At 32.8% G+C, this 26,718-nt stretch overlaps 1 protein-coding gene across 4 annotated transcripts in view; it reads left to right on the top strand.

Moving 5' to 3' along the window:
* LOC126746095 (retinal guanylyl cyclase 2-like) overlaps window positions 1–26,718 on the top strand; it is a 407,445-nt gene that overhangs the window by 319,054 nt on the left and 61,673 nt on the right. For all 4 annotated transcript variants that reach the window (XM_050454204.1, XM_050454203.1, XM_050454205.1 and 1 more), the window contains exon 13: window positions 23,960–24,475. In XM_050454204.1, the coding sequence (XP_050310161.1) occupies window positions 23,960–24,475 (516 nt within the window). The remainder of the gene's footprint in view (window positions 1–23,959; window positions 24,476–26,718) is intronic.

Here is a 26,718-nt window from a genome sequence, read left to right as displayed (position 1 = left end):
GACATGAACTCGGACGTTTTCGAGGACTATTTTGGTGAAATGATAAAATTTCTTCCGGCTAATTCGGTGGTGGTTATGGATAACGCAAGCTATCATTCACGGCGAATAGAGAAGACGCCAACTTCAAGTTTAAGAAAGCAAGAAATTATCGATTGGCTGACTACAAAAGGTATTGTTTGAAGCAAATTTGATAAAAAAAGAACTGCTGGCAATAGCAAACTTACACAAAACTCGTTTCATGAAATACGCCGTGGAAGATATAGCCGAAAAATATAATATAACTGTACTGCGTTTACCGCCATATCATTGCGAACTAAATCCTATAGAAGTGATATGGGCGCAGGTAAAAGGATTTGTAGCAAGACAAAACACGACTTTTAAAATGAAAGATGTTAAGCTACTGTTTGATCAAGCCATTACGGAAGCGACACCAGAGAATTGGCGAAAAGCAGTCCAGCATGTAATTAAGCAAGAGGACAAAATGTGGGATCTTGACAACCTCATCGATCAGACAGTCGATCCTTTAATTATAATGTCAAGAGGTGATGACAGTTCGTCAGATGACGAAGAAGACTACAATCTATTATAATTTAAAATTGTTATACACTGTTCAAAAAGTGCCAGATCCAAAAGTGACATTTTCAACTGTTTTACTCTACATATTATGTTCAATAAATTTGTGAAAAAAATATATTATTCCATTTAAACAAAAGTAACTTTCTAAAATAAAATAGCATTTAAGTACATTAATTATAAGGTAAAAAACAAGTCCCAGTTGCACGCCTTTGGCGAACCGTTTTCAATGTTTATCAGTGGGTAACAATGGGCAAAACTCATAAATTGACCCAAAACCGGGTGGCACTACCTGCAATCAACGAAAAGAAAGAATTTTACATTGAAACTAATACCCAACTAAGGTAGTGGCATAAAATATTGGTGGATCACCAGGTACCACTTTTGCATACCTAATGAGGTTTTATTGCTCTACACACTTCTGAAATAGAGTATAACTATGTATGTTCGGTGCAAATCTTGAAACTCAAATTTGACCAACTTCTAGTTGTCCGATTTTGGTGAAATTTGGAACATATACGGTTTTTGGTGAAATTTGATACATTTGCGGTTAGATAGAGTAGCCCCAGGCTAGATCTCGCCGCATTTTTGGATAATAACTTTTGTAACTATTTTCGTAATATAAAGGCATTTATTATTATTATTATTATATACGTAATTCCGGAGACAATAAAATTTAGTACTATTTAGTACTAAAATTAACTAAGGTTGGTACTTCTATATCCATAAAAAAATATAAATTAATTTTTCGAAATAAAACTTCTTCAAGTTAACGTTTTTATTCAAAAATTTTAATTTGATTTTAACTTAATTAACTGGTAACGATAGTTGTATACGCAAATTCCAATTACTTAATATACTAGGTTTTTATTTAGTTTTTAAATTTACATAAAAAAAGGTTACAAAGTTTAATTACCAATATTTTTACCACTAGATTCTACATTAGTTGTTTGGGATTTTCGTCTTAGAAAAAAAATTTTTACGGCACGGAAGAAACCAAATAACTACTAAAAAACATGAATTTGAGACGATCTAGATTTTATTTACTACATTTTAGCGAAAAAGATGCAACATCTAAAAAAACTGGCACATACGATCCATAAATTAAATTATTTAAATTGCCAGGGCTGTATTTTCCTGCCAATCTACGCTGCCCTCTATAAAACTAAAGAAATCATTTAGTTGTTCTCGTATTGCGAATGCTGCATTTGTTGATCATTACCAAATTTCGAAAACATTTTTCTTTGAAATAAATTTAATGTACCAACTCAATTAAGTTTCGATCCCAACTGAATACTTTAAAGTGCGTCATGACCGTCCAATGCGATGCGGGATGCGGCCGTGTGTCGGAGATGTGTGTTTTGGGAGATAACGCACCGAGACACGGCCGAGCTACGCTGCGGGCACGGTGCGGTCTCGGTACGGATATGTGTGCCCCGACCTTTAGTCTTCTTCAAAGCTACATTGTTGCAACGTAGCCGATCGATAGTTCTAGCCTGGACGCGGATTCCGTGTACTGTTGAATTCCATAGCGACATGTCACCTATAAAATTTTGTATTCCGTACACCGTTTGCTACACGACTTTCCCCTGTTCTCGGTCGCTACGAAGACGACACCTCTTGACGTGTTGATTTCATCTTTTCTATACGACTTTCTTTGTTTTTTTTATATTTTGACGTTGGACGGTTTTGTAAAAATTGTTTTTTGAGCTTCTTAAATTTGTCTTGATATTGTTACAAGCTTCATTTTTGTTAGGTTTGTGTTGTTTTTATTTGCATTACATTTATTTCGGTTATTGCAGTTTGATTTTAGGTTCTAAAGGTGTTGTAGTTACGTTTTACGTTGTTATTTCTATTTGTTTTTGTCATTTGTTAGGTTAGGAGGGCCCCAAATTTAGCTTAGTTTAGTGTTGGGACAAAACTGCTATTTTCGTATAGCAAATGCTTTTGCTAATGCGAATCAAAAATAGCAGTCGAAAATAGCTGCTATTTGATTTTTATTCGATACGTACATGTCGTACATAGCTAGTCCTAGCTGTAAACAGTGTAAACTGTGTAAACCGTGTTAAATTTTAAACTGTAAAATACTGTAAAAAGCCATGAGCGAATTTGCAAAAGGAACAATTATTATAAACTATAAATAGACCGAGTGGACAAAGAAACATCGCTAAAAGTTTTTATTTTTATTCCTTAATTTTTAAAATATTAAAAGTCGACTTCTTTCCGATAACGCTATCGCCGACGCCGCACCATAAACGCCGCTGCAACCAACGAGACACCAGACAATCAGCTGCCGAGGTGCCTGCGTAAAAAAATTCAGTTGCTATTTTAATAGCAGCGATTCTTAAACTCATAGCAGATAGCAGCAACCCCTTAAACCCATTAACCCCTATAAACTGTTTATCTATGGATAGCAGTTGCTACAAAACCATAGAGAAATGAATATTAAATATATACTTTTAATTACTCTATTTACTAAACCAAATAGCAGTGAAAAAGTAGCAGACTGCTAAATAGCAACCCAACACTAGCTTAGTTAGGTTATATTTTTGTCTGAACCTATAATGTTTTGTTGTGTTGCTTACTTTAATTGTTTCTAATTAGTTTCATGGCTACTTTCTATAAATTTCATCTCAAAAATTTGGCATGTAACATATACATAGCGTGTTTCCTTGTTATACAAATACCTATTTATATTTTAGATGTTTCCTGTCAATATAAATAATATTGGTAACCAAATTTGGGTGCCTTTCACATATTTGCAAAAAAGTCACCTTCATTATTTTGTGGTACCTATTTTTTTGGTCGAATAAATATTGAATTAGTAAATTGCGAGTAAATATTTTTGAAACTAAATATCGAAAAAAACAAACCATCACCGATCACATTACCTACAAGTACAAACTATTGACCAATACAAACACAATTAAAAAAATATCCCTAGATATTTAGTAACAAAGAAAAAATACCTAGAATTTGCTCAAACATTTTCAGAATGAATAGTATCCAAAATGCGACATGTTGATAAATCCTGACTTTTACCGAACCGGTAACGATGGGTACACGGAATACATATTTGGCGACGTGTTGACCTTAGAAGTGGAATTCAACACTAGAATTCGACATGTTGAAAGCGACAGAACACGGAATCCAGTTCCTGGACACTTATCCCCGCTTCCATCGATACCTCACAACAGAAGTCGAAATCATGCGAGGCGCCGACCGCATCGCGATGGCAAAAATTCCGCGCTGAGGCACATATTTTGCGTTGATTCGAAATAATATTTTACTGCAGTTATTATTGTAGTTTATAGTAAGATTACTAAACCAAAAATTTACTATTTTGATACTCGCTTTGAGTTTTAAAAAGAATAAAAATTCAGTATTTAAATTAGGTGGGTAAATTAACAATTTTATTTTTAACTTACATTTTACAATCTTAATTTTATTTAGAATAATGCCTACCTCTTGCTGCATTCCTGTTTAAGCTCAGAAAAAATTAAAATGGATTTAATTTTTTTTTTTTTTTAATTATCTTCGGAATCATTCAAATTTTCGATTTTTAAAATAAGCATCAAAAATTTGGCGTAGGTACCTACCTAATTTTGTTTTCGGCATTAACATTTTTACGAAAAAGTAATACAGCAATGCAAAAACTTTCCCATAGCAACCAAGATAACCCACAAAAGTGTCAAGAATAAGTTTTTGAAAATTTTGTTTTTTTTTCAATAATCTTCAAAGCCACATAAAATATAATATATATATTTTTTTATATGGCATATTCTTTTACAAGTAAATAATGTGCAACTTTAGGGTAAGTTATCCATTTTCGTATTTTGAGGGTCGACAAATTTGAAACACCGTTTATGTATATTTTTCCAATAAAATAAATAATAAAAAATATTTAAAACATTTATCATATACCTAAAAGTACGTAATAATAAAAAAAATATATTATCTTGTAAAATGTAAAATATTAGGTCCCGCGGTATCTCCACTTAGTCGTTCCACTGTACGGCGTGCGCCACCAAATCTCGGCTTCAATTTTGACGAAACCAGTGTCACGGCTAGAACTCTCGATCGGCTACGGTTGCAACCAAGGGAAATAAATAATAGGGTAGGGAAGCGACTTATTTACTTCGACAAGGCTTCATATAATCCAGATCGAACTTCACTTAGGTAAGTTCGTTTGATCTGTTAATTATATTTCAGCCTTGTCTCGTAAATAAGTAGAACAGGTAGCTATTTAAAGCAAGTTGCGACAATTTTCATTGGAAACATGTCATATTAATAATAATTAAAAAACATAACGAACAGAATAACGAGAAAAAATAATATTAGGCACACACTTAGAATATTGGTATGTACATAAAACATTAATTCTAAGGATGGCAACAACATAATATGGTTATACATTTATTTTTCAAGATAACTTATATCTTAATAAAAATGTACCTACTTAATATGACAAATAACAAATCTGGAAAATATTTTCCTATGCTAACATTAGAAACAAGAAACTTAAAGATAAAAACTCATCATAATACTAACAACTAAGAACAGTCGTTGCAAAATTGTCTTTTTGAAGCAAAGGTCTGTTATAATGATTGGCAAAAACAGAGGATTTCTCCGACCAGCCAGCTGCAAGCCGAATAGAGTCATAAGATACTCCCTTTCGCGCAGCTGCAGACGTCGCAGCATGGCGAGTACTATGAGCTGTGAATTGGTTCGTATCCAACCCACTCTTCTTTAGAATCACCTTTAACCATCTAGAAATTGTTTGAGAAGTGACATCTCTATGAGGTTTCTTAACGGTAATAAAAAGATTTGTTGACGTCTATCTTAAATTCTTGGTTTTATTTAAATACTCAATTAAGGTTCCAGCTGGACAAATTTTCTTATCTTGATTAAAGAAAGGCAAAAGAAGAGTAGGTCGAATGCGACCTTTGGCTGAAATTTTGAGTTTTTTAGGTATTTTAACCTCAACTTTGTTTTCATCTATATAATATTTTCAACTTCTATGTTGGCTAAAGTCTGTACTCTTTGACCAGTAGCCAAGGCAATAAGGATTGCTAATTTATATGTGCGGTCTTGAAGGCTTAATGTTTCATTAGACATAGATTTGACATATGTCAAAACAATACAGGGGTCCCCTGTGTAATTGTATCTGGGAGCAGTAGGTCTTAAACTATGGACCCCTTTAAAAAACCTCTTAATACTAAAATCCGAAGTTAATTCTGGCCCCAAATTTTGAGTAAGAGCTGCTCTAAATGAATTTAAAGACGTATAAGTAAATTGAGTAGTAAAAAATTTTAAAATATCTGGGACAGAGGCTGAATAAACATTCATGTTTCGAGATTTTCTAAATTGCCACCTCAGTTTAAGACCTGAATTATATTGTTGAATTGTAGAGGTAGTAATGGAGGCCAAGCAAATTTCTAAAGCTTCTTCAGGTACTGAACCAGCTCTCAGGGCTTGGAGGATAACACTCCTGCCACCAGGGAAATTTTTCGCCAAAGTGGATGAGGCACGTTCCTAAAAGAAAGTAAACGTTCGTCAGCCTCGAAAACTAAAGGTGTTGATTCTAATAATGATGTAAAAAGTGTGTACCATGGCTGGGATGTCCAGAAGGGCACAACGACAATTCCTCTAGCTTTTTCCTCTTTTATTTTGTGCAAAGCACGAAGAATAACAGAAAATGGTGGAAAAGCATAAAAGAAAAACTTGTTCCATTTTATCGTAAAGGCCTCCACTGCTATGCATTCTGAACCTCCCAACCATGATACAAGCTTTTTGCATTTAGCGTTCATTTTTGAAGCAAAGAGATCAACTTCTGGTTTCCCAAAAGTGGATATTATATCTTTAAACACCAAGTTGCTTATTTCCCATTCGGTTTCTTTGGATAATTTAAGTCTGGATTGTGCATCTGCTTCAAAATTGTCTTTAGACTTTATATAACTGGCATATAAATAGATATTTTTGCCCTCGCACCATTGCCAACTAATACGAGATAATTTATTTAGGGATTGGTGCTGTACACTTCCCATCTTATTAATATAAGCCATGGCAGTTGTATTGTCAACTCGGAATAATATATTGCAATCTGAAGCATTTTCAGCAAAATGTTTTAAAACCAAATAAACAGCTTTTAGCTCTAAATAATTTATAAGATCTTTGTGTGTCATGGTGTCAAGATGGTGTAGATGACACAATAGGCGGCAAGCCTTACTTAGGTATTGCATATATACGTTGTTGCCCCCCCCCCCCCCCCTTAACTTTGTTGCCCCTTCTTCAGCTAGCATCAAAGTTAAGGCTTGGGAAATTGCTGATATGCTTGCAGCCACAAACTGCTGTTTTCGCACCAGGCGCTCATCTCTGCGGAGTATTTGAGCAGTTAAGGCTGCCTTAACCTCGGGATTTAACTGAGGTACTTCCAGAGACTTAACATTTTCGGGTATTATATGTTTTTGGAGAAGAACTTGAATATTCTCCTCACTTAAACCATTCTGTAAAATATTACTCCAGCGAGGGACTACTGCTTCATAAATTAGAGGTCCTAAGACGGTCTTATTTATTGGCTCATCGCCAAGTATCTGCAAAACCTCAGAACTCAAAGATTTTTCTTTTGCTTCCTCTGATTACACGATCGGGGGCTGAGGATTATTTTCTTGCTGTTCAGAATCACCTGAAGCAATAAAAGAGACATGTTAATTTCTAATTTGTATTAAAACAGAATCAGAACAATAAGCATATTAAAGTGTTATCAAAAATACATAATATCATGTCTCGAACAACAAATACATGTAGGTTGTACAAAAATATGTTGCCAAAAACATAATTTCAAAATTAAGTTTTTTTTTTCACTAAAAATAAACAAAGGTATAGGCATGTCCCCAAAAACACACTTAAAATATTCTGTTGCCACCAAAAACAACAAATTAATGTAGGTAAGTATGTTACCAAAAACATACTCAAAATATTATGTTGTCACCAAAAGCAACAAGTATGTATGTTGCCAAAACCATACAATTTAAAATGTACGTCACCAAAAACGTACAATTTGGTACTTACTGTTTAACTGGTGGACATCCACCCTAACTGTTTCACGAACAGAGTGGCGAGGCGACAAATCACTATCATACGCCTACGGTGAAGAATATGCACTGGGTTCTCCGGCATCACCGCCTCTAGAGCTCCCCATACTCTCCAAACGTCGCCTTTTTTCCCGACTATTAATTTCATCTAATTGTCGTTGCATTTCGGCCACTCGTTTTTCTAAACGCCGACTACGAGAATGTTGTCGTTTACGGCTGTGCTTAGGCATATTAACCTATTTATTTAATGAACAATGAACAACTCGGTAACACGGTACAAAATAAAAATCGATAATTTCGAAAAGCCGAGCGGTACATATGGTCGACTCGACACACAAACGAAGACTGAAGGTATGGATTTAGGTATGCAGGACCGGGGGGGTTTTTTATTTGCTTTGAATTTGTGTGAGACTCGATGCCATCGGAGATACTACCTGTTCTACTTATTTATGAGACAAGGCTGAAATATAATCCAAAATAGTCAAGTATACTATACTAGGGATCCTTATTTTTCCCAAGATACTTATCCCGCAAAAAAATGTTTCAAGTACAAGTTATTCTAAATTTTTTTTGGTCAAGGTCATTTAAAATTTCAGGCAATTTTTTGGATGGGTCCTGTATTTTTAATAATACAGCGCATCCGTAAAGTAGCGGATAAATTCTGAAAAAAATGCTCGAACCCATCGATTTTAATATTGGGTTTAGGGGTTTTCTACGTGGAAATTAAATATACAGGGTGACTCAAAAAAAAGCTATGACGTCATCAAATACGTTTTTTAAATGAAAACCACCATTTTTCAAGGCAGAATCAGAAATAACGCATTTTGATATGGTACAAATTAATAGTGGCTACATAAGCAATTTTGAACGAAAAATGATGATAAAATGTAAAACTAAAATCCCTATCTAAATAAAATGTTTGAATTGAGCACCATTAACAACCTGCCAATAACCAAGGCGATTAAAAAATTAATAACTTTTTAAACGTTGTCAATGACATTTCGAGTAATATTTCTAATTTCCTGGCCTATTTGTTTTTTTTTAATCTTGTAAACTCGCTGGTTACACTTTACTTTTTAACTATCCCCCTAAAAAGTAATCGAGGTGAGTTAAATATGGCGATCTGGGTGGCCATTCAATGAACCCTCCAACGATTTCGAAAAACTTCATCTAGATAATTGCGAACGGTTAAAGCATAGTATGGCGGGGCTCCGTCTTGCTGAAAAAAAAGATCACGTCGGTGCATGTCGGGTTCTTCCAAATCTGGATACAAAGTGATCAGATCGGGGATAAGATCATTTTGAAGAAAGTCCTCTCACCAGTGAGAGTGTCATCAAAAAGGTAAGGTCTTAAAACTCTTCCTTCCACTATACCGCACCACACATTGACTTTTTGAGGGTGTTGTGTGTGACATTCTGTAAACCAATGGGGGTTTTCAGTTGCTTCATCAGAAAATATTATCCGTTTTACAAATTTATTGTTATCATTACATAATTGCTGTATTTCCTCACAAAATTAATTTTGGCGATCAAAATCATCTTCCGATAGCTCTTGAAGTAAGAATATTTTATATTCATTCCTAATACAAGATGGCGGGTGAGTCAGACGGTGAATCCGATGTGAGCTCAAAAGAGCCAAAAATTGTTTCTCAATTTACCACAATAGCTGTATAAATCGATCGGGTAGTATTATTCGAATAATAAATAAAACCAAAATTGTTTGTTGCTCGGCGCCGGTTGATCTGACATGCGCTGACAGCGAAAATAACAACACCTCTATCAACAAATTGCAAATAGAAAAGTTGGGTTGGGTTGGGTTGGGTTGGGTCATTGCCGCTGTCGATGGCTGTGTCGAGGGTCCCTCTGCGCGGCTGTATAGAGATGTAGCAACGAGATGGACATCGATAAACCAACGTGCTTGAGAAGTCATCCTAACCTTAAATGTATGTTTATTTACTGTTTTGCCAACGTTAGTGGCTTTTTAAGGGTTTAGTCTTTTTAATGTCCTCTTTTTTTCTTTCAATACTAATTTTTATTGTTTTAGGCCTGATGATGCTCTGAATAGAGCGAAACACGTGTAGCTTTAAGTAAATGTTGTGAGACCGTGACTTTGTGTTCTTCATTGTTTTTCGTCTGTTACCAACATTTAATTTAGATAGGTATTTCTTTAATTTTACATTTTATCCATAAATCTAATCTAATCCACTAAATACCATATCTAGCAACACTTGAATATATATATGAACTTCACCCCCATTTTTGCTAAATAATAATTTATTTTCACTTAAAGAGATTTTCCATAAAATCGAAAGTATGATTTGGTTTCGCAGTCATTTAAATAAATACATCATTTAAATAATATACTGACCAATTTAGCAATTTAATAGTACCATTGCTGTAAAGTTCACTATTTCCTTAAAAGAAAAAAAAGACTTTGAAATAATTATAAATCCAAGCCTATACAAAACTAGTAAATAACTATATTAGTCCTGTATGTTCAAATTTAAAAAATATCAACTCAAATACACACCAGTAAAATGCTTTATATTCATACAAATAATTATTTCTGTTTAAGAAATTGTTGATATTTAAATTGTAATTATTTGACCTCGGCATAATTATATTATTTAAAATTGCATCATTTGAATAAAATATAATATGGGCCTGAAAACTTTGAACTGAAACTAACGGAAAAACGCGTCAAAACTAAGTAGTTAAATAATCCGTAAAAATTAAAAATGCACTTGGAAGGGTTATAATATAATATAATGATATATTATAATAATATAATGATAATAATCGTTTTTTTTTGCTACCGTAATTTTCTCTAATTTTTTTTCAGGTATTTTTTGTTACAACCTTCAAAAAAAAGGTTTGCTGGATGCCTAACACTACTTCAAAATATAATGTGAGATCTACTATTATGTTTTAAATTGCCTTGAAGTATGCCAATATTTGAAAAATTCATATATTTCTTAATTTCTACAACACTCTAGAATTTATCAATGGGCGCATTTAAATACCATAAAAAATCTTTATGTTTTATTCTTATTTTATTATTATAAATATTATTATTACTTTAACAAAAAAAAAATACGAAAAGCAGTAAAAATATTCAATTTTTTTCTTTCTTTGAGCATACATTTGGCCTTTTATTATTACTTTTGATTGATAATATCATCGGACATATAGAAAAAGCAGAAGATATGCAGCATAGTACCCATTCAGTAACTGCATATCAATGCCCTAATTGAATATGGTATGTAAAGGCTATTAAATCAATGATTAATGATTAAATGAAACTGACTGAATCGGACGGATTTCCGTTCCGATAACGCTTGGAGTCTGCGTCAAAATTGCCAACTTCACATATCGCACATGTAATCCAAAAGTGTCACTATACGAAAAATGTAAATTTTTCAGGAGAGCAATTTAAAGTTTTCGGCAAAATGGAAAGACAAATAACGGTGATTCAATTGATAATAAATGAACGATTTTTTTATCACAGTGAACGATGTTTTGGCTTTAGCCATTTTACTAAACAAAAATGGAAAACAAATTCTTTTATTTGTTTATTTTTTAGTTTTTTGATTTATAGTGTCACTTTTTCATTTATTATATTCAATATTTTTAGAATTTGTCAAAATTTTTCAAACCATAAAATTAAAAAAAAAATAGAAATATGTAGAAAAGCATAATATTATTATATTAAATGAAACATGAAACATTTATTTTTACACACAACTGCTTGAACAAAAAATGATGTAGGTAGGTACTTCTAAAAAATATTTTTTATCTAAACTACTAACTTAACTTAAATCGACCATCTAAATGACTACGTATGCATCGCGAACTTAACCATAGCTTAAAATTTAAACCATCACTGTTATTTTCCATTCAAATTCATACAAAATAGCTGGCGTTTACGTTTAAATTTTAAACTACGGTTAAATTTACACTGTGCCAATAAAAGTTTACATCACTGATACAGAAATGGCACTAAAGCCAAATTAATGGCTATAAAAACAACTGCAAAAACAAAAAATTAATTCCTAAAACAAAATATTCAAAAACTTGGTAAATACAACATAAACACAACTTTAAATATGGACAGCTTCCATTATGAAAAAACAAAATATTTTCGTTCGGTAAATTAAATATAGTGGGTAATTATCATTACAAAATATTATTATAAAAGGAGTGTACATAGCATTGAAGTATTAAGGAATTTTCAATAAGACTTTTGATGTCTTGTTTTTTTCGATCGCACAATTTTAATCTTTCTGTGTAAAGTTTATTTAATTGAAAACTTTTGCGATTTTGACGTGTTGAACGACGTGGCGAACAACTATTTTGCTTAAAAGTTTGGTCACTGTATGAAGTTTTGTAATATATTTCAATTTGGGTTTGGCTAAACCGTCACTAAACAAAAAATGTCACTATTGCCCGCCACGAGCGTATTAATATTGCATAAGCCATAATGACACTTGCGCCATCCAGAGGTCTCTAATGTAATTATTCAAGATATTTTATATAGTGACATTGTTGCTGGTGTGGTACGGAAGGGTTTTACTGTAAAAAGTACATTTTGCAAATATTTTGAATAGTGACACTTTTGGATTACATGTGCGATATTTTATTTTCTTATGTTGTTGCAGCCGATAGTGAACGTTGAAAATATTTAAGTTTATGTTTCTGTGGTGTTGGTTTTTCAATTAAGTTAAATTCAATATTTATGGATACCTGGTATTTTAATTAGTAAGAAGTTTTAGGAACGACTTTAAGTAATTTTCTTCGTTGAGAAGGTAAGCCTATAGATATTGTCGAATCTTTTTCTCATGCGGAAACATTCTAAGGATTATTATAATTTTTTTTTATTATTATTTTTATTGTGTCCCTCTGTTAAACTAAGTTTAACAAAATACAAAGCTAAGGATGCTTCTGGGTCAGTCAAATCTTTTGAACTATATATGTTTGGCTTATTAAACGTTTTGTTAATTTAGTTATAAATACAATTTTTTTCACATAATATACAGGGTGTCTCACGACGAATAGACGCGATCGATATCTTGAAAACTAATCTTTAAAAAAATTTTTAAATTTGGCAACATAGCACAGTCGATGGGGGCCACAGAATTAAAATATTTTGACAGTTGTAACGTTTCCGGTTATACCGAAAGTAGGTGTCAACTTCGTTATTTTAAATAAAACACCCTGTATATTTTTACATTTTTGGATTCCACGTGAAATTCTAGGTATATTTTGCATATAATGTCCTATACCTAAGTGTAACCGTTTTTGAAATGTTTTTAATTTCATGTGAAAAATTATGATTATAAGCCCTAATATAATTACCGATTACTCCCTTTAGTAGCCTTTATTTATTGGTTAGTTTTAGTTGTATTGTAAAGGAAGGACCACTTTAAAAGACTATTTTAATATTTAGATTAAAAAAAAGACACAGGGGGGTCAAAAACTAGCATTAAAAATTAACATGAAAAAATCATTAAAAGTCAATTTTTTTAAATGGAAAACCCCTATTATTATTATATTTTCATAAAGATAATTAAAAATAAGGTTAACTTTATATAGAGTTATCTAGTCCAAAAATGGATAGTTTCCGCAATATTGGCACTTTAAATTAGGCCTAAGATTAAAAGCCGCATAATAATACGGCTCAAGGATTGCTGATTAGCTGGCCATGACGGTTGTCATAGTAACAGCTAGAAGCGACAGTAAGTCAATGAATGTAATAGCTTTGTTCGCGGGTCGCAAAACGAACCGATTCTGAACTTGAACTGAACAGTCAAGGATTTTTTGAGAGCGCATGCGCGGTCTGTTATCGGTTCGGGATTATAAATTACCCGCGACCGACCCAGTCCTAGCCGGTCTCTTGTCACCTTGTCACTTTTTGCCACAGCTGTTTTCAACAAGTAGACATAATTATCTATTTGGATGTTTGTATTTGTTTGTTTATAATAAATAATAATATAGGCTTATGTTATTATAACAAGAAAAAAAAAATTCAACAAAATGAGGAAGGTAGGTAGTTTTTATAAAATTGTTATGTTGATAATTGGACAACAAATAATTTATTTGTAGAGTTATCACAATTCTTGGTTCTACCTTCAACACCAGAGGAGAGTCACAGATGGACCCATGAAAGTACACTAATTTTTTTAGACCTCTACCAAAAGTACAGAACTCAGGTAGGATCTTTAAAAATAAAAAATTAAAAAAAAAATGTTTGAAGAAATTGCGAAAGAGTTGCAAAAAATTACAAACACAAAAATTACAGGCAGTAATTGTGAAAATAGGTGGAAAGTCCTTGAAAGGAATTATAAAAAATATATAGATAATTCCAAACTTACTGGTAAAGGAAGAAAGATGTTTGAATATGCAGATGTTATGGATAGAATCCTTGGAAAAAAAAGAAATGTTAATCCAGTGTTAGTCTTATCAACAGATACTATAAGCATTCCGGGAACTTCAAAACAATACATGGAACCAAATATGGAGGTAATAGAAATGGATGTCAGTATAGAGGCTAACACATAAAATGAAGAAAACAGTATTACACCCTCAATTACACCTCATACTATACAAAATATTACACCCAAGACCCCATCAGTGTCAAAAGGAAAGGCTGTGACAGGTATTAAAGTGCAAAAAATCTGTGATAATCAAAATAAAAGACTAAAATTTAATATTTTAAGAGAGATTAGAAGGGACAGGAAAGAATATTATATTAAAAGATTAGAGATAGAAGAGAAAAAACGTTTGGTAAAGAGCAGGCAAAATGATTTGTTAGAAAAGCTTTATTAAAAACATATTGCTTGAACACTTTTTAAACAGAGAAAATATTAATGTGTAATGCAATATTTCTAATACTCATTACCGAGTAGTATAACCAACCTGTTTTTTTGTGATTTTCTTGTTTAGTTTTTAAAGAATATTTATTTTGTTTTTTTTTTCATAACCTATACCAAATAATGACTATTGTCTAATGTGAAGGAAGAAACCCCGCTACAGATATATGAATATGCAAAGTTTTTTTTTCGACTTATTTTTGGTATAAATACAAATTGTTGTACTTGTATAAATTGATTTTGTTAGATAAGTTGTTTTTGTTGTATAAGTTGTTGTTTAGGGTTTAACTTACCTGTTTTTCTGACAAACTGTTATAATTTAATTTTTGAATATTTTCTTTACTCACAAATAAAAATAAAAACACCAAATTTTGTTTTCGTATATTTCTTTATTATTCAAGAATAAACCTTAAGTTATTCATGACCTGTTCTCGAACGACTGCACCAGCCATGTCATCCCTATCCTGCTGAACTTCTTCATTAAATAAGTTATCTCTATTGTCATTAGCAAGTAAACCACCTAAGGCTTGTACATCTAAGTTGAAATCGACATCTAAAGATATATTATGCAAGACACAGCAGGCTCTTATACAATGCACAATAAATTCTATATCCCATAGCTTAATATGGTAGAGTTGCCTAAATTTTTGTTTAAGGATACCAAAACAATGTTCAATAACATATCTATTTGTTGATAGAACATAATTATAATTTCTTTGTCGCCTAGTCAAACGACCATTGTCTTTAAAAGGGGTTAATAAATTTTTTAGGCAAGGGTACCCACTGTCACCAAGAATATATGATTCTCCACATTTTTCCTGCATGGACCTGTACAAAGGTTAGCTTCTCAGAACACGGCTGTCATGTACTGATCCTGGATAACCGAAAAATATATCCCGAATTCTTCTTTTATGATCACACACAACTTGAGCCTAAAACACAATAAAATTACTGTAACCTAGGGTAAAGTATAGTTGCCGCCATCAATATTTTATTTTGGTCAGCTGTCAAAAAACCATTTTTCCACTTGTCAAACAATGTTATTGTTGAGGATTGTTTTACAAGTTTTTTAACAGGTGACCAAAATAAAATATCGATGGAGTCAACTATATGTCAAAAGGCATTACCTGAATTGAAAAAAAAATTTTCCGGTTTAAATAGGAATCCGGATCTTCTGATGGTTTGTCAATCCTTATATGTGTTCCATCTATCACTCCAATGACACCAGGAAAATTATTAGCTGCAAAATGTGCCTCTATTTCTTCTCTCTCTATGTCAGTAGGCCATTTTATGACATCAGGTGACAAATTGCTTTAAACTTTAAATAATGTGCTTTTAGTTATGTTAAATCTGTCAGAAACATCTCGAAACGAAGCTGACTCATTTGAAGCATACCACAAAAAAATAGTTATGATTTTAAGAGGAGTTAATTTATCAGAATCGCCTTCTTGCCAGTGGTAGTACTGAGAGTTAGCAAAACAGTTTGCTAGTTCATAAGACATTTCTCGGGTTAGGCAAAAATGTTCAACATATTGTTCTTCACTAAACTGGGGCACAATTTCTTCAAAATAAGCCTTGCTCTTAGTAACCTGAACAAGTTCTAATAATTCCTCCATATCTTCATCGCTGGAGGACAAATGGTCAGACATTATGAGGAAAGTAATAGAAAAGCCAAGAATGCTTAAAACCCTAGTTAAAACCAAAGTCTTATACAAAAACAATAATAAACATAACCACAATACAACAAAAATAAACAGTATAAAAACTCAAATGTCATACAAACATCTGACTAATTTCGAATAGAGAGAACCGAACTAATAATACCAGCCAAAATCTGGGGACCGCTAGAACCGATTCCGAATCAATAACAAACCGGTTCAAGATGATCCGCGAACGCAGAACCGAAAGTTCAGAATTTTTTCACCGCGAACGCAGCTTTACCTAATGCGCATGCGAATAGTCCCTGAACTGGTTCGGAATCGGACCCGCGAACAAAGCTAATATACAATAACAGAAATGTCATTGCTTGTCATTTCGTAATTTTTTAAAAACTAATATGCCGGGGCGATTAAATTATACACACGAAGATTATTTAAATTTGTTTATTATCTATAGAGAATGTAACAAAGTTCTTCTCAAAATCTCAGAGGATGAGGATTTGAATCACTCCAAACATGGGAATTATGTCTGTTAAAAATACATTTTTTTGAAAATTTTGCCTCATCAGTCCAAATTACGACTTAAGATTACGAATTAAAACTGAGGATTTTTCTGTACCATTGTTAAGATAAATTTAGAAAACTGGATTCTTTTGGGCAAATCTGTTTTTCTAAAATGCTGAACCAAAGATTAGATTAAATAAGGGTGGAAGTTATGTTTCAACAAAATCCTATGTATTATGTCTTTGAAGAATCTAGTTTGTGAAGCTACTTGTCTTAAGGACGTCATAGGATACGCTGTAAAATATCCCAAAATTGCAATTTCAATATTTTCATTGTCAACAAGTGGTTTCCTTTTTTGCGCTTTCGCCTTAACAATGCCAAAATTTATAAAATTTTGAAAAATTAGTTTCCGAGATATCGATCGCGTCTATTCGTCGTGAGACACCCTGTATAACTTAATATACCGGGTGGCACAGGGACCATGTAACAAACTTTAATTTTTTTGGGTTTTAATGATCATGAATGAATGATTTCATGATCTGCTTAATTTACAAACAAACATTTTTTTTGTAACTTCTGGTCTAATCTAACCCACAACTTTCTTATTACTAGAAACCCTGTATATTTTTTTCGCTGTGCCTAAAAATTGTATTTTCAGATTTATTTTGACATATCACAAGTTGACATTTAATTGACAAGTGACAGTTAATGATGATTTCAATGTAAATCATCTAGATGGCTATCGACACGGCGTTAGCAATTGTTTTAGCTAGCTGTTCTGGTATTTTAGAAATTGTGGATGCCTTTATTTACCACTATTTGTTTTTAACTGTTTTTCGTTGAATGATTTCTTTTTGCAAATAATGTTTATTTCTTTAGATATTTTAAAAACTAGAAGTATAAGAACCTTTTTTTAATCTTTACTTTTTCATCGTTTTCAATTTCACATCATCATCAACATCACATTCATAATAAAGTTAGGTAGGATGTTGAAAAGCAGAAACGAGCTCAGAGATCGATAGATTAAACCTCAGCTTCTGGGTGTATCAAAAAATCTTTTATACCTCAAGTAAATTATTGTATTTAAGACCTATTCAACTTACATTAAATCTTAGAACATTGAAAGGCTAAAAGTAGCATGCCGTGGAACTATGGGCAGGTTTGTTTGCTTGCAACATCTCTGATGCAATGATGCCAAATGCTTATAGAGAAATGGCAAAAATCACTTTATAATATCATAAAAATTTTCAGTTGTTTCCGAAGGCATAAAACAATACTACTGCTCCCCTTTAATAAAATATCAAGCATTTTTTTAAAATAAATTTGATAAGATACTCTATATCGAAGTCAATATACGTTAAATAAATGAAAATAAAGTACGAAGAAAAGAGAAAACGGTAATGGCACCGCAACGCCGCTCGTTCGCATTGTTGATGTCACCGATACAAGCACTCTTTACCAGTGACGTCGTCAACAAATATTTACCTGATAAATTTTTATTAATTATTAAAGAGCTTGAGTATAAGTAATATTACCATTTATGAGCTATTTATGTGTTTTTTTTTAACGGACTTCATTAGAGGAAGGTCCTAATAAAAGGCAGCATTTTTGTCAAAGCATTTTTATGGAAATTAAATATTTTATTAATATAATATTATAGATTTCTTAATAAATCATGTTTTAAGACACACATTTTTAACATTTTGCAAAATTTTATTGTTATTGTTATATTGGACAAAACTGAGCTTTACATCACTTACTTATATCACATAATATATACTTCTATGGTGCTGACTTTTTCAAAGGGGCAGTATTGCTTCAGCGGAAAAAGTTAAAACTACAAGGATGTTCAAATTGTGAAGGAGTTTCAGGTTTTTTGTAGGTTATAAGATTTTTATTATGAGTATTTAGCCTGTATAATGATTTTGAGACATTTAATAGTGACCTATATAATACCTAATACCAATTATTATATCATATTAATTTATACTAAAAAACAAAGCTTACCTAAGAATAAAGACTATGTACAATAGGTTAGATAGTTTATTAGTAGTAATATACAAACAAGTACTTTTACAAGTCAAATAAAATATGTGGTATGTTGGGCTTTTTCAAAAATCATGTTATTATTTCTTAAGTATTTTATTAATGACTTGAGATCTAATTCAATTTCTTTGGCGCAAATTTGTTTGTTGCAATCTTCGAATTTTAATTTTCTTTTTTTTTTTTTCTATAATTTGGTGATTTAGCTTTTGAAACGGTGGAATCATCAGTGCTTAGGTCCTCAGGATATCATTTTGATTTTACCCTAGAATAATATACATAAAAATATAGTATTACCAAAATTAAAAAAATGTATTATGATAATCCAATTGATCAATAAAATGTATGTTATTATAAAGAATCTTTGTAATATCATACACTTAATTAATTGCATTTAATTAAACAAATATAACACAATAAAATACTATATCACTTTTTAATAAGATATATAGAATAGGATAATACATGGCAAATAACTAGTATTCTATTTTGAGTGTATTTTTACTTTTTCCTTGGCAGAGTCAGGGAATGTGTAGCAGTTAAACAAAAACGGCTTGGATGAGAAATAGTAATTGTTGCTCAGATGCATTTATTGTTGATGATGAATGATCAGATCTGTAATTATACAAAATTTAGTGTATCAAAAATATTAATCTATTTTAATTATCCATACTTGTCTATATTAGCTTCACTGTTTGTACTATATACCATTTTGGAAGCTAAAGAAGTTTTTGCGCTCAGGAAAGCTGCCCCTGCAGCTTTGAAGGATAAATCACTTGGTAAATTAACTGAATTATCCGCTGCTGTGTTTTTAACTAGTACATCAGAAATTCTACTAAAAAAATAGTTTTACACACTTCTCTAATTTAATTAGTATTAGTTATAAATAAAGCTTATATGAGTAACACTAATACTTTTTGTGACGATTTTTTTCTTCTAGAAAAATATATTTAAAAAAAAATTACCTTTGAGGTAGAGCTGATTTTTTAAAATAAAGTCTGGCTACTGATAATATTAGCTTCCTTATATAAGAAATCACTTCTACTCTACTCTTCTTAGTAATTTTATCTATCTACCTAATGTCTACAAAACATAACTATACATAGGACTTTCCTAGGTACATTATGCTAGATAGGTATTATGCCTTCTTTCTGCCAAAACAACAAAAAAAAGATAAAATCCTGTAATAAAACCAGGGAAAAAATTCTAGTTTTATATTTTTTATAGCCTAATTATAGATGAATATGAAATATTTAGATTTAAAAATATAACTATTTTGGTATTTTACGCACACTTTCACATTCAAGTTTTTATTAGGTTTATATCTATAAGATCCCCTATTCTACGCTTATGATGATGGTAACCCCATGATGTGATGTTATGAAAGTATCGGTACTTACTTGTGAAAAGATCGGCTTGAATCACCTTTTTATCATGATGCGGCACAAACGAAACAAGTTTTTGCCATCCTAGCAATTTAAAAAAACACTAAAATGTGGCATTTTTCCTTTTTAAATCAAAAATGAAAGAAAATACACGAATCCCGAACGTAAACAAAAAGCCGTTTGACAGATGACAGTACGCGTATGGCTCAGGCGCTTAAGCTCCGGTGTTGTCGCTTCAAATATTTTAGAAGCAGTTTTAGGGATAGGAATATTAATAATTTTGTTTATTTTTTGCTTAAGGATATTATATTTATTCTTAAAATATGTTAATTAAACTACTTATACTTTTTATTTGAAATTTTCCTATATAATACAACACAAATAAGTTAATTTAACGTTATGATGGTTGTTAAAATATAGCTAAAAATTTCCTCCGTTGGAAATTTGCGTCGACTTGACAACAGAGAATCGGCAAATATGTTTGTAAACAAAACACCCCTCTTGCCCCTGTGCACATGTTGGACTCAAACAAAGTTGTTGTTTACTAATTCTAGCCTTTCAATGTTCTAAGCATTAAATTAAATATAACGAAAAGTATCTTTAAAGATTTAAGTTCATGTTTTTTTTTTTAAATCCGTGAATAAGTCTATTTTCTTCTTCTGTAATGGTATTTACTGGCGCTTACTATTTTTTTTCTATCCCCTCTCGATCTTCTGGGTTGTTTATAAAGTTTGTAGTTGGTTATCCAACCATTATCTCGGGCGCCACCCTCAAGTTTAATGTGGATGAGGGACCACGGCCTATCGGGTAGCCTTTAGACAGTGGAGAAAGTAATCCAGATCTTCTGTGTGAGTAAAACTATAGGCAATATTGTAACAAAATCACATTTATTCATCCCAAAACCTAAGATGTCATATCTTTGCTAACACTTCTCAATAAGCCTTACATACGGCCAAATTCTATACGGCACGGTGCGGGAAGAGGAGGGGTGCAATGAAGAGAACCCATGTCGGTAAGCAAAATGTAAAAGCGGTACGGTAATTTATGGCAGTGAATGAACGGATCAGATACAGCCCAGAGAAAATAAAGTATGAAATGGTAAGCGGTAAGTCACCCACAGAATAATTAAGCGGTCTAATATAAATGCGGTCGCTCGTAACCTTGGCCAATTCTGTTTAAAATGTCGGTAGACGCGGTCTTAATTATGTAGGTAGAAGATTGTATAGGTTGGGAATAATGGGATAATATCCAATGCAGGGTGATACCTCGAAACTGTCCGACACGTAGCCCCCTAGCACTTTTTAAGGAACACACAGTGTTACACCGTAACGGTCCGGCACGCAACCCCGTGTATCCTGTAGACACTAGGATTAGGAAAAAGGAGTTTGCCTACCTTCTTACCTATTATACTTACATGCTGACAACAGCGGCGGAGTGAAGGAGCTGGCGGCGGCGGAGCGATGTATGGTACTGTGGGGCTTACCTCGGTCGGACTGCCACTCAACGGACTGCGGCCTCAGCGGACTGCCGACTGCGACTGCCGGTCAGTGCATTGCGTTATATAGAGCACGGACATGCGCGGTACTTAGTAAACGCGGTAACAGTAGTGGTGGTACGGACACGAACGGTACTGAGGTATTAACGCGGTGATAAATTAATAATTAACGCGGTCGCGCGTTTATTAACAAAATATAAACTTTCCTAACTTTACTGGGCAAAGCTTTGTTGTCAATATGAATCTTGAAAATTATTAATTTAAGTTGGAAAAAGAACCGAGTAATTCTATAGATAAATAAGAGAATTACAGAAAATTTAGTTACTTCGTTACACTTCTTTTCAATATTTGACCGTATAAGATAGTATTTTCTAAATTGATTTTTACTATAAGTGACGTAACACCCAACAAAATAAGTAATTCATTATGAATTCGTCACAACAATACAGATTTTACTTAAACCTTTTCTTACCCTATTTCTATACAATTTCAAAATGATCCACCCTTAATAACTTTCTTAAAAAAAAAAAAAAAAAAAAACACGTCGAATTAGATATACAGGGGGACGTTTAATTATGCATTTACTGAAGTTCTGTCAATCACCTCCTCACCTCCAGCTAACCTCACTTTAATATGTCAAATGGGAACCTCCAATACATCAGTGTAAAGAGCGTAAAATTCTCTATTCAACGGTACCAAAAAAAATGAAATCAGTAAATTTGTAAGCAAATAGTTAGCGAAAATGTCTAAAAATAATGAATATTTTATTTACGCCAAACTTTGGTATGTCAAATGGCTACCCCATGGTGTGATACATTATTTTAAAGGGCATTCATTATGCTATCAATGGTTGTAAAAAAAAATAAAATTGATTGACCAAGAAGCAATTAAAGTGTAAATCGGTAGGGTAGAAAAATAAATTTAATTAGTTTACCAAATTTATTTTATTAAATGTTCAAAATGCGTGCCGTTATTAGCAAGACAATAAAAAAGCCTATTTTCAAACTCCTTACGAACATTGGCAAGGGTCTGCCCGCTAATTTCTCTGCATTCTTGAAATATTCTATTTTCTAAATTCTCAATACTCTCAGGTGGGGTTTTATAAACTTTGCTTTTTAAGTAGCCCCAAAGAAAAAAGTCTAGTGGGGTTAGGTCCGGAGACCGCGCAGGCCATTCGATTGCACCACGTCTGCCAATCTACTTTTCTCGAAAATTTTCATCAAGCCACTCTCGAACTACCAAAGTGTAGTGCGCGGGAGCTCCATCCTGCTGAAAATGTATATTATTTTCATTCAATAATATAGCACCATGTGTTGATCTACTTGATTTTCCATAGATTGGATGATGGAAGGGTATATTGCATTTTCTAAAAGGTTTAAATAAATTTCGCCAGTCTAATTTTTTGGGGATATTGGGTATGACCTTCCCGAAAAACATGCGGATTTAAAAAAAAAAAAAAAAAGATTTTTGCAAAAAATTTGAAGACACTTTTTTTTCTCGCAAATAACGGTACACATTCTTTACTTAAAAAAATAAATAATTTGCTTGAACTAAATGTACTGTTTGTTACCACACATTTTAACTTCTAAATTGCTTGTATTTTTTTTTTTTTGATGATCTATTATAAAAAATGTAAGAATTTTAAAATGATGTAGATACCACACTAAAAGTATTCATTTAAAATACCAAAGTTTGGCGTAAATAAAATATTCATTATTTCTAGACATTTTCGCTAACTATTTGCTTACACATTTACCGATTTCATTTTTTTTACCGGTACCGTTGAATAGAGAATTTTACGCTGCTTACTATGATGTATCACACGATGGGGGTTCCCATTTGACATATTAAAGTGAGATTAGCTGGAGGTGAGGAGGTGATTGACAGAACTTCAGTAAATGCATAATTAAACGTCCCCCTGTATATCTAATTTGACGTTTTTTTTTTTTTTTTTAAGAAAGTTATTAAGGGTGGATCGTTTTAAAATGAAAGCACTGTATAAAAACACGAACTACAATTCTAAAACTATGAATTTTTATTTAAATTAAATTCAACATGAACACAAAGACTGCTTTTTTCCTAGAAATTCTAGTTGGTAATTTGGGTAGTAATATTTTTGTTTTCCTAGAAATACTATTGAGACTTACTCAAACAAAGTTGTTGTTTATAGCCTAATAAATTTTTTTAGTATATATTTCAAAAGTAGTTATAAAGTGTCATTATTTAATAATAAATATAATCGAAGACATTTATGAAGATGCTTATCCTGCCTTGCCTCCTCTGTCAGGCCGCCTTAACCTCCTTTGATATAAAGAGTTTAATTTTTTGTTCTATTATAGGTGAAGGAGCCTTCGGCACAGTCTATGGCGGAGAAGCCCAAATTGGCGAAGATTGCCGGTTTCCAGTGGCCATTAAAACTCTGAAAGCCGGCTTCTCCGCTGAAGACAGAATTGATTTTCTGACAGAGGCGGACAATATGAAGCGGTTTAAACACGAGAATATTGTACAGCTTATTGGCGTAATTACCAAAAATACTAGACAGGCAACACTTATGGAATATTGCCTGTATGGCGATTTAAGGAGCTACTTGGTAACCCGTAGGCATTTGATCAGCAGCGGTAAGAAATCGGAGGAGCAGAGTAATCGTGCTTTGGAAGATTTATCACCGACGCGGTTAACAAATATGGCATTGGATATCGCAAGAGGATTAAGTTATTTAGCAGGAATGAAATATGTTCATAGAGATTTGGCGTGTAGAAATTGTCTAGTGAATGCTCAGTATATTGTGAAAATAGGAGACTTTGGGATGGCGAGGCCTGTGGACGATTCTCGCTCCTACAGCTTAACTCGAAAAGGTATGTTTTTTCAATTTTCGCTTATTTTTATATAGCCGAATAACACACCATGTTAGAAACATGCCAGCAATGACCCAGGTGGCCCGGTCTACAACTTATTTGCTTTTCAATTAAAACAAATTAAATTAGGTTTGTTATGTGAACGTCCATTTTGCATTTTCAATTCTTTTCTGTCTTTACTTCCGATATAATGGGAAATTGTATACGTATTCGTTCGTATGGATATATTGAAACGAACTATTTTCATAATCCCTTGACTATAACTTAATTTAGCCAGACATAATTTATTATAGTCACCTTTAAAATGAGTAGTCAACTTGCCCATGGACACCACTACTACTTGCAAGGCCGAATATTTCTGAAACTTCTGCTTCGACCTAGTTAGACCTGCAATAGCATTTCTAGAGAATAGTGAACATAGTCCAATTATTCTTAAATATTTTTTACTTCGAAGTGAGTAGTCAACCTGCAGATCAAACATTGCCCATGGACACCACTTCCTAAAAGGGGAAATATTTATTTCTGAAAGTGAACTTAGAATTTACTTAACAAGGACTAGGCTATCTAAAAAATCCTTAACATCTGATGATGGTGGCCTATACAGGGTGGCCCATCAAAAACAGTCCAGCAAGGTTTGAGGCTCTTTTTAAAAAAATGCTCGGACCCGTCGATTTTTGATTTTAGAAAGACAATTTTTTTAAATACTTTCAACCCCTTAACATCAACCCCTTGGCGCGGGTTGCAACCACCCTCAAAATCCACCGATTCAGGTTGGCTGGTATAAATTTTGGATTTCAGATGACCCCACAAAAAGAAATCAAGAAGAGATAAATCGGGTGATCTCGCGGGCCATTCAATAGCACTCCTTCTCCCAACTGGTAATAGGGAGAAAAACTCGTCTTGCTGAAATATCGCATTTCTTAGCGTTGGTCGTTTTCCATAATTTCAACCAATGCTGGGTTAACGGCATTCTCCAAAAGGCCTAAGTACGTATCTCCATTTAAGTTTTCCGGTGAGAAAAATGATCCAATTACGTGATCACCAAAAATACTAACTGAAACGTTTAATTTTTGAGGGTGTTGAGTATGAACCTCATGGTAGTTCCTTGGATTCGTGTCCGACCAGTACCCACAGTTATGACGATGGAGAGTGCCATTGAAAAAAAATGAACATTCGTCTAAGAAGCAAACATTTAAAAGATAGTTAAGATTATTCGAAATTAGTTTGGACATTATTTCATAAAACTGTAAACGGCGGTCGTTATCATCTTCATTTAATTCTTAAAGAAGTTGAATTTTATATGGGTGCCATTTATTATGTTTTAGAATTCTCTGTACAGTGGTCTGCGAGACTCCCGTTACATGAGAAAGTTTTCTGATACTTAATGTAGGGTTCATACTAACTTCACCGAGAACACAGACTTCTACTGCCTCATTTCTCTTTGGATTTTCAATATTCCGTTTCTTTATTTGCCACCGAACCAGTTTCCCGAAATTTTGCTACCATGATGTACCATTGTGCCGACAAAAATTTGGAACATTAAAATTTAGGTAGGGAATTGTCTCCTGGTCTATTATAGTAAATCGCATTCCTTGGTTATGGTAGGCATATTTACCCATTATGAATTTTCAGAGTTTTAATAATTACATATTTAAATAATATTGATACAAAACATTTTTATTTTTCGATATTTATTTTTATTTGGAACACATTTTATAAATAAACCAAAACTAACTAATATTATCGTTTTTGATGATATGGAATTAAAAATTATTAATGCTTAGTAAGCGCACCGTTGTTATCAATTACGGCTTGCAAACGTCGTGGCATACTTAAAATTATGTTTCTGTGGTATTCTTCCATGTGTCATGTGTCATCTATCTTTAGGCGTACATATATTTTGCCATTTTACCCCAAACGCTTTCAACTGGGTTAATATTAGGGCTCTCGAGGGCCACGGTAAAACTTAAATTCGTCTTTCGTCTAGATAATTTTGAACTATACAGGCTGTATCTATAGGAGCATTATCATGTTGATAGTAGATGATTAGACTACACCAACCGATGGCATCATAACATTGTTTAAGATATTGCAATATCCTAAGGCATTAAGCCTTCCCTGCACTATTTGACTAACGCCTGGTCCTCTAAAACAAGTCCAGGCCCAAATGTTTATACTAAAACGTCCACTTTGATTAGTCTTATGTGTATATCTTTCAACACATCTGGTATTAGGCCTGTAAA

Source organism: Anthonomus grandis, chromosome 17 (assembly GCF_022605725.1).
Source record: "Anthonomus grandis grandis chromosome 17, icAntGran1.3, whole genome shotgun sequence".
Lineage (NCBI taxonomy): Eukaryota > Metazoa > Arthropoda > Insecta > Coleoptera > Curculionidae > Anthonomus > Anthonomus grandis.
The sequence above is the reverse complement of the archived record's forward strand: the minus strand, read 5'-3'. Positions and strand labels throughout refer to the sequence as shown.